General features: G+C 32.6%; 1 protein-coding gene and 1 long non-coding RNA gene across 3 annotated transcripts in view; both read right to left on the reverse strand.

Moving 5' to 3' along the window:
- The window catches only part of LOC106458471, a 56,992-nt gene extending 43,983 nt beyond the window's left edge, over positions 1–13,009 (reverse strand). Inside the window, exons 1-3 of the mRNA XM_022385010.1 lie at positions 12,981–13,009; positions 12,621–12,667; positions 11,919–11,991 (exon numbers count right to left, since the gene is read on the reverse strand). Coding sequence (XP_022240718.1) covers positions 11,919–11,991; positions 12,621–12,667; positions 12,981–12,998 — 138 coding nt within the window. The 5' untranslated portion in view covers positions 12,999–13,009. The remainder of the gene's footprint in view (positions 1–11,918; positions 11,992–12,620; positions 12,668–12,980) is intronic.
- On the reverse strand, positions 3,042–9,320 carry LOC111085614. Of its 2 annotated transcripts, none has more exons than XR_002610419.1 (3): positions 9,080–9,320; positions 8,014–8,098; positions 3,042–3,093 (listed from the first exon to the last, which is right to left on the reverse strand). It is a non-coding gene; the product is annotated as an uncharacterized LOC111085614 (long non-coding RNA). The 2 variants fall into 2 exon arrangements; XR_002610420.1 differs by lacking the exon at positions 9,080–9,320 and adding an exon at positions 8,686–8,788.
- Positions 13,010–13,262: the final 253 nt, after the last annotated feature.

Genomic DNA, 13,262 nt, shown 5'->3' on the forward strand with positions numbered 1-13,262 from the left:
ACAATAATTTATGCTGTGAAATTAAGTTTACTTGGACAGTTTAATGGGTAAAAGGCATCAATTTTTAATAACATCAAACACTGATTGTGTTGTATCGGTGTAGTTTATATATGCTATTTGTTCTCGATATAACTGTTCCAAATTGCAACACTTTTGCTTCATTCCCATGCTCACCTGCTTCACCCTGGAATCACGAAACCCTCACGTGCTCATGTTGCTAGAACATTCTAGAAGTCCCTCGACTGAGCATAAAGTGGCAGTCAGTTGCCTCTCACTCAACTCAGTTGGTCCCTTTACCTCGCTCCACGCACAGTCAAAACGAAGCTCGATTTTCTTTCTCGCATAATATCTGCGATATAATCAAATTCTGCAAAACTTTGTTTTTAAAATCTTTTAAATTATAATTTTGTAAACATCACCCAAACAGTTTCTGCTACATTTGTGGAAAATTACAGTTTCACGAAGGCAAAACATGACAAGCAAGGTAAAAGTAGCTTACTACCACTATTTTGGGTGTAAAATTGGTGATCAAGAAAAACATTAGACTCCACATGTGTGTTGTACAATTTGAACATCTGGCTTGGCACAGTGTCTGAATAAAAAGAAAGCAAGTATGCCATTTGCAGTTCCCATGATATGGCATGAGCTCAAAGATGATCGTCAAATTACTTGGAAACAATTGCATTTTTTCTAATAGCAGAGAATTTTTTGTTACAGAATGGGATCATACAACTTTCAGAGAGCACTTGATTGTTTTAAGTAGTCAGAAAGAAGAAAAATACACCAAGGTTCTGTGTTGGTTTTAGATGTGTGAATGCAGTAAATTGCATTGATGCCTTATTTTTACCATGAATAGATGAATGTGTGGGAACATTAGAAAGTTCCTGTTGGTTCAACACCCTGGGTCTGGTGTAAGTAGATGACGAGAGCAGGCCATTTGGCTGTTTAATGCACCAGCTACTTTTCAGTGGCTGATGGAGCTTATACTGAAAGGAGAGACGTTTGGTCTATGTAGACGATGCTTTGATGTTTGGTTGCATTTTTGAGTCTGCATTTGAGAACATAAAGAGTGTATTCCAACACATACAAAATGCAGGACTGAAATTGAAACCAGAAGAGTATTCACTCATGTGAACAGATATAGAGCTTCTTGGTCACATTGTGGGTGAAATGGTCTCTATGAACTAAAGAAAGACTTGATTCGACCTGTGATGTTTTTTGTTTTGGAGCAAAGCCACATACAGCTATCTGCTGTGTCCACCACGGGGAATCAAACCTCGGCTTTTAGCATTATACGTCCTATTAAGTTTACTAAGCAGATTCCTAAACCAAAATACAATTCAAATTAAACAAACAGCATTTATTTAAAATAAATTCTAAAATTAAAGAAAAACTCTAAACAACGTAATAACGAAAAAGAAACCCAACTCCAAGAGAAACAGCATACACAGATATAACAAACTTGATCACGTCAATAAAAGTTACCTCAGCCAGTTTTCTTAACAATTAGGCCTTAACTATTTATTAATTAGATAACGGCTAAGAGCATATAATACAAGCATAGCTGAGAACAGATCACCATTGTTTAAGGCTTGTTTTGTTGTTGTTTTATTCTGTATTTAATGGAAGAAAAGAAAAGTGAAATAAATAATAAGTTCAACAAAGGTACAAGAAATGATAAAACTTTTACTATGAAACCACCACAGAGTCAAAGCAAAACGACTTCATCTACAAATGTAGCAGTGAAAGATTTAAACATACTTAATAAAGTCAAATATGAAGACCAAAACCCCCAAAATAACTGCCTTAAGTATATTAAACTGTATAACTCAGTTAATGTGTGTAGTAACAATTAAAACAATAATAAAAACCATTTTTCTAAATAATATAGTCACAAAACACAAAAAAATATTTCATTGGGATACTTGCTAGTTGCCAAATGAAGCAGTAATTTTATGTATTACTTAATCTTTGGAATAAACTGGAAATGAAATCCTGACAGAAATATCAATAATAACTGCATGTTAAAATAACTATTGATTTGAACTACATATAAGCTCCAATGGGAATCATATTTAAAAGACATTGTTCACTCAATGAGAAAACAAAAATTCATGAAGGTCACATATGCATAATTATTCAGCAATAAAAATCCTGCTGACATTACAACTACATAAATAATGCAGCTACAACATTCACTAGTTCAAAAATTATCTGGTCTAACTGTTAATATTTAAAAAGTGAAACATAAGATGCTATATTAAATTTAATGAAAGCAACTTTACATACAGGTCACATGCTGAAGGCTCACACTAATGGTACCAACAATGAACTACAAAATATTTAAAAGTATATATATATATATATTTTTATATAGATTATAGTGATAACAAGGGCCTCTGAGATAATTTCCACTTAGATTGAACATTTTGTAAGCTCCATATTTAGAAGCAATTAGATGAAGTTGTAATTTCTTTTCAGGCACATTGTGCTACTATATTAATATTAAAAAACACAAAATCCAACACTTTTTGGCACAATGAAAGGTAAAATCTTTATTATCAGTTACAACTAACTCATTTCGGTAACACATTTTACACCATCAGCCCTGATGATGGTAAATGTGTTCCCGAAACTAGTCTGATGTAACAAATTATAAAGACTTTACCTTTCATTGCACCAAAAAACATCTGATTTTGTGTTTTTTACTCTTGACATAGATCATGTTTTGTCTGATTTTTTATTTTATTGTTCTAGTTTGCTTACTGACACATTTTTTTAAATTTAGTTTATTCACAGAGAACACAAACTATAGATCATATTTATAAGTTATGTAAAACACTTGTTTTTGCTATTGTATAATAAATTATTCTTAATAAATCTTTGAACTTTTGATTAAGTCCAAATTGTTTAGGAAATTTGAACTCCAAAAAAGTATAAAAATGTTATGTAAACATATTCCAAAATTATCACTTTCTTCCTGATAACTTTTAAATAGGTATACTTAAACAAGACAGACAGGAATAATTTCTCATTACTTACATTTGGATTTCTCAAGTTTTCCAAATATTCATCAAACTGACTTTCAACAAACTAAATGGTGAAAGAAACAAAGTATTTGTTAATTAAATCAATGTAATATTTCTTGATCATCTGATACACACACACACACACATTATTTTATAATTATTCAAAGATTTCTCTAGTCTACTACAGAAAGCAGTAAGAAAACAAAATACCATTAGTTTTGTAAACTAAAGTATTTTTGTAATATCAATACACATTTTTAAACTTGATAGTTTACAATAATAGGTCTGATGTTAGGGCACTCAACTCACAATCTGAGTGTCGAGAGCTCGAATCCCCATCACCGAACATGCTCATTTTATATGGTTGCTTATTGGGCCAGCCAGCCATCTGGGCATAAATATTTTTGGGTTACAAAAATACCACATGAACCCAAACTAGTTTGGATTAAGTTTGTACCAAAAAAAATAGTTAACCATAACAGTATCACCAAAAGAAGTATCATGCATGTACGTGTATTTCATTGAAAATTTTTATGGTATGCCAAACAAAATTATAAGGATGAACTCAAATTAAGCTAATACACTACTCTTATATTGCATATTAAATACTCATAATGAAGAGGGTGTAGTAAAACTTTTGTGCTTTCACAAATAAAGAGTAACCATAGTTTTATCTAATGATCTATTATGAATTCATATTCATTGTTTAACTTCACGTATACTAAATATATAATAATAAAGTTTGGGATAAGCTACACTAGAAAGAAACAAAACAAATAAAAACATATTGTAAAATCTTTAAGTCTCCAATAAAGAAAAAAAAATTTAGTTAGTCAAATAGGAAATTAGGACATCAAAACGGATGTATGAAAAAAAGGTTGGCTGAAAATGTAAGAATTAACAGTAAGGATTTCTTTAAATACTTTAAAAGTAAACAAAATGTTAGGATGGGGGATAGGACCTTTAAGGGATGATAAAGGGAAGTTCATAGGTGATGATTATGAGGTAGCCAGATTATTAAATTCTACTTTTACTAATGAAGAAAAAAAGCAGTATTCCTCATCTTGAACAGTTGATACAGATGGAAACAAGATGATCACATTAATTTTGAGCTTCTTAAGAAAAAATTGGAAAGTTTAAAGAACAATAAGGCTCCTGGGCCAGATAATATTTCCCAAAGCTTTTGAAGGAGGTTAAGGAGTGGATATGTGAGCCACTTGCTACTATTTTTTGTAAAACTTTTGAAAAGTCTGATGAAAGATGCTTTGCAAAGTTTTTTAAGAAAGTTTAGAATTTTATTTGATAGTCAACATGGTTTCACCAAGGGAAAAATCTTGCCTTACAAATCTTTTGACATGCTTTGAAAACTTACTGCTTGTGTAGATAAGGGTAAGAGTGTAGATTTTGTGTATCTGGACTTTCAGAAAGCATTTGACAGGGTGCCATGTAAAAAAAGTTATTTTATAAGTGTGAGGAATAAGTTAGCTAATTGGATAGAAGAGTAGCTGGATGGAAGGAAGCAGAAGGTTGTTATAAATGGAGTTCATTCAAACTGGATTAATGTAACAAGTGATCGAGGTACCTCAGGGCTCTGTCTTAGGACCTTTGTTCTTTTTGATTTGCATCAATAACATAGATGAAGAAATGATCAATAAATTATTTAAATTTGCTGGTGATATCAAGGCCTTAGGTGTTGCTGGCTGTGAGGAAGAGGATGCTGCTTTACAAAAGGATTCAGATAATTTAGTGAGTTGGTCAGATAAACAGCAGGTGGATTTTAATTACAATAAATGCTAAATAATGCATGTGGGCAATCATAATTTGAATTATACATATAATTTCGATGGAAATAACCTTAACACTGTTATCAAAGAAAGGGATCTTGGTTTAGTGGTTGATCAGTCTCTTAAGCCATCTGGGCATTGTGCTGTTGCTAGTGGTAGAGCACAAGGTATTTTAGTTTGTATCTACAGAAATATTGAATACAAATCTGAAGAAGTTATAGTTTCATAGTATAGGTCGCTGGTTTGGCCACATTTGAGTATTGTGTTGAGTCTTGGGCTCCTTACCTTAGGAAGGACATTAAATTGTTGGAAAGGGTTCAGAGGATGGCTACTAGAATGGTGTCTGGGATGGAGGGGTTGTCATACGAGGAGAGGTTAACATCCCTGAAATTATTTTCTCTTGAAAAAAGAAGAGTTAGAGGGGATCTGATTAAGGTGTTTAAGATTGTTAATGGAACTGGTAGAGTTGATGCATCATCTTTTTCCATATTTAATGGTGAGAATAGTAGGACTATAGAACACAAATATAAATTTTGGCAGTGTAGGAGTCATCTTCAACAAAGACAGCATTATTTTTAACAGGGTGATTGGCCTATGGAACAGGCTGCCTATGGAAGTTGTGGAGGCAGTACATTTAAGTGACTTAAAGAGAATGCTTGAGAACTATATGAATAATAAGGGTTGGCTTTGAGGTTTTTTAAGTAATTTTGTTTAGTTTAAAGGATAGGACAGCCCAGATTGACCAACAGATCCTTTTTTATCACTAAACATTATGTTATGTTTAGAAAAAGATGTTACTCTCTTTTACTGTGATATCACCTTTAAATATAACAGTATTTTTGAAGCTAATTTTAATGACATTTTTTAATCTAACTTAAAAAAATTTTTTAAATCTGTTATTGTATTTATTTATTTATTTTTAGATTTTGATAGGTTTTTAACATACAGCTTCACTTTGAATGTTTAGGCTGGGAAATAGTTGAAACAAGTACATACAACAAGTAAAAGCTTCCACAAAATTGCAGAGTATCTACTGTTGTTACACTGTGCCCTTAAAATTTAACCACTGAACAAGAATAACTGACTTAAAAATCCTATAATATATAATGATCATTGCACTATGCTTTCCAATAAGTAAGTGAAGCTTAAACGTAATATGCTGATATGACTATAAATTAACAAGTTTGAAAAAGTACAACATGTGGGACCACTAAATAATCTTTCTGGCAACTAATTGTTAAACGTGCATTGATAAGAAAACAGTGTCTTATGTTAAAAAATTAAAATGACTTTTGGTTCCCATAAAAACTAGCATTACCCTGTACTAAAATTATTTGCCTTCACTTTATGTTTAATCACACAGGCCTGCGATGGTTTTATTGTCTTGTAATTTTTACAAGTCCTACAGTAATTCCTGTATGCTGAATCTGAAAATGATATTAATTTTTCTCCATCATTTACAGATTTTTCACAAAACGTCATATGCACTTATACATAAGTGAATCATTTTTATTGAAATCGGGTCACATTTAATTATGTTTAAAATGTTGACAACTGCTGGCTATAGATTTTTCTAGACCAATCGCCATGTAAAAGTTTTATCGATCAATTCTAGAAACCACGGGAAACACTGCTAGTATATAAATGGTTAACAGGCCACATGACGTGTCATTTCTGGATAGTATTTGTTTGTGTGTGCACTTTGACATTATTTTTTTTATTTACAATATTATTTATATGTCGTTATGGCAACAAAAGGTTATGTAAATGACCCAAACATATTCTGTTATATTTGTGGAAAATCTGTTGCATAAAGAAGCAATGGCCATGCAGAGTCAGCTTGATACCAAGATCAAAAAACATTGAAAGTGAAAGTTTGGTTGACACAAAGACCTATTACCTCCACTTCACATAAGACTGGGCTTCGTGAAGCAGTTTGTAAAGGCCTTAGAGAAAGATGGTGACTATTTCAAGTATCTATGAGGACAATTCTCAGCTCTTCCAGAAGCAAAACTTAAAGAAGGGATTTTTGTTGGGCCCCAGATTAGAAAATTGACTTCAGATGAACAGTTCATAAGGACAATGAGGAAAGTTAAGAAAGAAGCAAGGATTGCCTTTAAAAATGTTATTGACAAAGTTTTAGGAAACAACAAGGATCCAAATTAAGAAAATACTGTCAATAACATGCTCGATAACTTCAAAAAGTTGTGTTGTAATATGAGCTTGAATGTTCATTTCTTACAGTCACATATTGACTATTTCCCTGAAAATCTTGGTGCCGTCAGCAAAGAACAAGGAGAAAGGCTTCATCAAGACAACAGGGAAATGAAGAGGAGGTATCAGGGAAGGTGGAACATCAGCATAATGACTGATTACCGCTGGTCATTGGAACCAGATCTCCAAATGAAATACATAAATGAAAGACCAAAACACGTAGTTTTAAAACTAAAAAACGTAGATTTAACACACACAAAAAAAATCAGGATGAATGAAGATGCATATTCATTTGACAACAATGTTCTTCCCTTTTCTTTTTTGTTAACAAACATAATAATAAAATGTTCATTGTGGTAAACGAAATAATAATTTGATCTAATTAAGAGTTTTTTTTTCTTCTCAATTTATAAAAAATCCTTACGTGATAGAAAAAATGAATATTATTATTATGAATATTATAACCTAGCTGAATTATAGAAAGTCCCTCATTAAAACCAAAACAACTTTTATGAAGTTTAAGTTCGCAGGCCTGTGTAATATTTATTTGTCTGACATAAAATATGATCATATGCTTTGAAAAAATATCAATTAAATGGCTTTATGCACATAAACATAAAATGTATTACTTACTGATAACCGCGTTTGTTTAATAATTTTTAGTATTTTGTAAAATAAGTCAAATTAATTATCTTACCATTACACACATTCAGTTAATAGAATTATAAATTAACTGACCTTCTGTATCTTAGCCTTTTATTTGCAGTTTCCTACTTCCTAGTATCTATAGTAAGACTTAGGTTATTCTGTTCCTAGTAATGATGTGAAAATTTCAACTATTCAATTGTTGAATGGGTACTAATATCTGGCCAAACAGTGTATATAGCAAGAAAAAAAAGAATACTAACAAAATTTTTTTTACAACCCTAATAACCGGGTTTATATAAGGTACTTTTGTATAGAAAACAATTATAAAAAGTACGAACCTCAACAAAAACTGATCTGTTCCTTTCCAAGAATCGAACACATGCTAATCTCACAGCAAGGTGATGAACTTGTGTGTAAAAAAATCTACAAAGAAAATAATATTGAATTTTAATCATAAAACATCTTCAATTAACTCAAGAATCTGATCTAAATTTTAACCTTTTTTTTAACTTTTTTTATTCAATACCCATAATATATTATTGGTGAATGTGAATAAACGTTAGTATAAAAACAGTGTTGATAGGAAATGATAAATGCTATGATAATTATGGAACAGAATGCGTTTTATATATTCTGATAAACTGAACTCATTTAGTATCTATTGAACAGAGATTTCTGAATGAGAATGATTTCACTTACGCATTCCTTTTTTTTAATTTAAGTAATCCAAAGTAAGGTACATGTTTGTTAAACTGTTTTAACCTTGATTTTGTTTTTGCTGACAGAGCTATAACATTTGTTGTTTTCTGGTGAAAAGAATACAACAGCAACTTTTACACAATTTCGATTTAATATATTTTATGAATTTATTGTACAGGTATGTTCAAATAGACATGAAGACTTAACTGAAAACAAAACTGTTGCAAAAGAAATATTTTATTTTGTAAACAAAGCACACATATTAGGCATGGTACTTAGCATCATCAGATGTGATTAGATTAGATCCTTACTGAACAATCCTGTAGAAGTGATTGTCCACTTGTTTGCACAAGTATGCAAGCTGAGTTTTCTTTTTGTTTGATTTTAATACAGACTATGTACATTTATTTCTCAAACTTATCCAGTCTTTTTACTTTTCACAAACAAGAAAACTAAGTTTTCAAACACAGATTATTCCTTAGCTTTCCTGTTTGTTCCTGCTGTTAAAGCAAACCTATTAAATACTCATGCATAAATTAACTTTACCTCAAAATACCACAAGTTGATATAAAGAAGAAATATTTATGCCATAATCATGAGATTTATTGCAGTTTCTGTTTTGCCAATATGCATACTGTCCACAACGTGATACAAGTTAAAAGTTTAAGAATGTTTTTAGCATATTCTAGATATAAAAATACTTACAACCAAGAAGGAGAGTTTGTTGCTAAAAGATAGCTGCAAGAAAGAAGTGTCAAGTCTAGAAGTCCCCCTCTCTCTCCTGGACATAGAACTTGTACCCATGATGCAAGGACCCATGACAACTGTTAGACTGAAGGGATATTAGATCATGTCTCAAGCATCTAGACCATTCTAGCAAATGATACTTCTGAGAATTAATTTCAGCAGAAGGGAAGTGCAGGTAACTAAGGGTCATCAAATTGGAATGGCATCTGGCAAGTCCAAAACCAAATGAAGAGGTCTCTACAAGACTTCTAGACTGTTACCAGTCAATAGCACCCCAACCCCAGCTCTGGTCTAGACCACCAGCAACCAATGGAGAAAGGCTTGATGTGCCACAAGAGGATGACCCTAGCACCTATACCGATAAGTGATAACTGTGAATCTTGACATATGATGCAACTTTTATGGCTACAAGGTTCCTTGTGACTTCAGCATCAGGGGTCATGCAGGGCTGTAAAACAAGATGCCTCAAGTACTTTGTTGCTCTGTCACCATGTATTACAAACTGACTACTCCTTTAGGTATTGGAGTTCCTGTGAACAGCATCGATCTAGAACAAATAATATCTGTGGTACCACCACCTAGCACTGGTTGGGATCCCAAAAAGGGAGGTGCTGGTCAGCTTCACAGGTCCCTGTGAGTGAAGCCAAATAGATTAAACCCCCCAGCATACAAAGTTATAATGAAAGAGGGCCTAGGCCAGTTTCCGAAACTCTCAGAATTTATGGCTTTAGGAACACACTGTGCAATACCTGATCTTTGATGAAATTGAACACCTGAACAAGTAACAGCAAGAGAAATAAAAGACACAGACAGTCATTTAGGAACTGCATTGCAAATTCAACCCAGTGAAAAATTAGCAGATTCATCAGGCTAAGTTCAAGGCTCAGAAGAGGATTAGCACTGATGAACTGACTGTCTATCTGGATGATTTCCATAAGCTGTACAAGAAAGCCTACTCAGCCAAGGCATCTGCAAATCTGGCGAATATTATAGTTGATAAGTTAAACTGATGGAATATCCAATGAATCCATGAAACAACTTAGTGTGAAGGGTATCCTCACTATAACACAAGCAGTTTCTGCAATGACATCTTATGAATTGGTAATTTTGGTCCAATCATTACATGAAAAATCCTACATCAACAGCTGTTGTGACTACCCCTCAAACAGACCAACCTAGACACCTCAACTATGACACATTAGGACCAAGAGTTAACCAGCTACACACATCATTGTACCATGATGCAACCACACTAGCAATGCTATCCAAATCAGTTCATGGGATATATGCTACACCAAATGTCTATGCCTCCACCTGAACATTGTCCAGTATCTGCTTTTGCTTGTGGACTGGTGGGCTCTGGAAAACGAACTGCTCATATTTTGTCAAGCAGCAAAGCTAGCAAAGAGAATCTACAATGCCAGCACACTTTGTCAAGCAGAAAAGTTGACAAGGTTATCAGTACATCTGATTAATAATTCCAGGTATACCAGCAACAAGCAGAGAATTCTGTAGCAAATGCTGTGGTAAACTAACAGAGCCAAATTGGGTTTGACAACTGGTTTATGAGGTACTATGGACAGCTTGCACAAAAGAGTCAGTGGTCAGCTAGCTCTCACAGAGCTGGGTGGAGTTTGGTATGTGCCTAAGAGTTACAATGGCAATGGTTGAGTTCCTGGTAGACAACTGAATGGTAAGAATCCTAGTGTTCTCATAATCTTTCAAGCCCTCCAAGCAATAGACCACAACTACAACCAATGAATATCAAATTTATCTGGCAAATTGTGATATACTAGACTTTAGAGGAGAGGCAGATTTTTGGTTGTCTAAAACAAAAGTAGTCATTTCTGATCTCGGATCTGGAATTGGTATCCTCAGGACGAATGTACTGTGAAGCTAGTCGATCAGTTTTATGTGCAATGGATAGTTGATGTTATGTAGGAAAATAATCTAAAGACAACCAGATTTAGTCCAATAACAGTAGAATTTATGAGTATGTATTCCATGGTTTAATCCAGATGAAATCTGATGAAACATTGTGGTTATAGAAGCCACTCATGAAATAAACTGTTTCTTGTACATAAATACAGAAAGTAGGCAGAATTAGTTCTAATAGTCATCTGTCTGACAAGGTATAAATATCCAATATGTAATTATTGGTGATCGAAAATCCAGCAGGAGGCCAAAATATTAGTAGGCATGGTAAATGATGTGAAAATAGCCAAACACATCAGTAATACTAAGGCTTCACCTGTAGCACCATGGCTGAAAGCAATACATGAATGCCAACACATCTGAGGTTCATTAAGGATTGTGCTAACAATCTAGACCCAACACAGAAAAAAGCAAATCAGTGACTTACTAAATGAATATAACGATATATTTGTGGGACCAGATAGTTAATTGGGGACTAACTAAACACCAGATAGGTACAGGTAACATGGTTCTGATAAAGCAACCATTGCCCCAGTTTCCCTTGAGCACTAGGGAGGTAAAAATCTTTCAAATGCGACTGTAGCTTTTTTTCCCCCAAAACTTTGTCTTCAAAATAAGTGTGCGTTTTATACACCGGTGCATCTTATATTCCGAAAAATACGGTAGCTACTACTTTATATTCGTCTTTACCTTAGCTACTGACTGATGCATTCTTCTTTGTACTGGCTACTACCCGACATATTTTTCTTCACCTTAGCTGGTATATTGTACGTTAATATTGTCTGAAGAATTCAACAAGATCAATAGATATCAGTTATATCACACTACTGAATTCATAATATTTTAAGTCTGCATTACTAACCTTCTTCTCGAAATCGTAGTTTGTCACCTTAAATGGAGGACTTCCAACATCTTGAAATACAATGAAGTCTCGCCTGTTTCAGTAAACATTTTTTTTTTTAACAAGTCAGCTGAATAGAAAATTTTAGACAACTTTCTTTTCTTAATTAGCTATAGATAAGTGTTTAAAATATATTTCTTAAGATTAATACCATTTCATAACAAATGTATTTATACCATAACTTTCAAATTAAGTTTAATAACTAAGTAAAAGAAAAACCCTTTGTATTATACAAATTTAAATTTTTGTGCAAATATTACTAAACATTAAAAAACCTGTATTAACTTGTCCATAGAAAATATTTCTTTTTGTTTGTTCATTGTTTGTACCCAATGCTCTCTCCATTCTGTGCCTACCAGAAGTATCAGAACCCAGTTTTTAGCATTATAAGCCTTCAGACTTACTACTGAGCCACAATTTATACATGAAGATTAACATGTTACTGCAAACATCTGTTAGTTCTAGGATTATTTGGGTATTAACAAATGAAACAGTGTAAACTAGCTAACACCAATATAAAACTCAAAGACCACAATTTAACACACACACTTCTACAGAAATATTTAATAAGATACCTTAGAAGACAAAAAACTATTAAGCATGAAAATTTCATTTTACCAACCTATTTCTTTTTATTACTATTATTAGAAAGGTAATACAAACCTGTACATAATAGCCATAGCACCCATTTCAATATGACCTGCCCACTCCTAAGAAAAAAAGACAAATCTTTAGTCTTTACCATCACTAGAAAATAATTAAATCTTTTTCCTTTGCAAATAGATATTTTCAGGAAAGACTAATATACCATTTCAAGTTATGTTGTTATGTACAAGCATGATAATTAATCTCAATAAACCGACATTTGAATTTCAGAGTTATCCACCTCAGAAACTGATTTACTACGTAATGTTAACTTATCCAATGCCATGAATCCAGATTTATCCATCCTCCTCTAAAACACTTTCAAGTGAGTTTGGAATTTTGTATAATCATGAATAAAGGGTATTCCATCAAACTTACCAAATTTTCTCGTTTCATTTTCAAGTTTCGAGTTAAATTGAACAAAAATTCAATTTGATACTTTAAAAATTAGTATATATTGTTCTAAACACAAAAGAGCTCAAAACATCAAAATAAGAAAATACCGTAAATCAAAAAAAAGGTTTACTGTTATTTAGTTTGGTTCAAAACCTACAAAATCTTCATTGCTTTCACTATAATTTTTTAAAATTTTTATTTAGAGAGCATTATAAATAGTTATGTTTTTAAAAGAAAAAAACTACTATTGTTATAAATAACACA

The sequence above is a fragment of the Limulus polyphemus genome, unplaced genomic scaffold (assembly GCF_000517525.1).
Source record: "Limulus polyphemus unplaced genomic scaffold, Limulus_polyphemus-2.1.2 Scaffold23, whole genome shotgun sequence".
In the NCBI taxonomy this organism is placed as follows: Eukaryota; Metazoa; Arthropoda; class Merostomata; order Xiphosura; family Limulidae; genus Limulus; species Limulus polyphemus.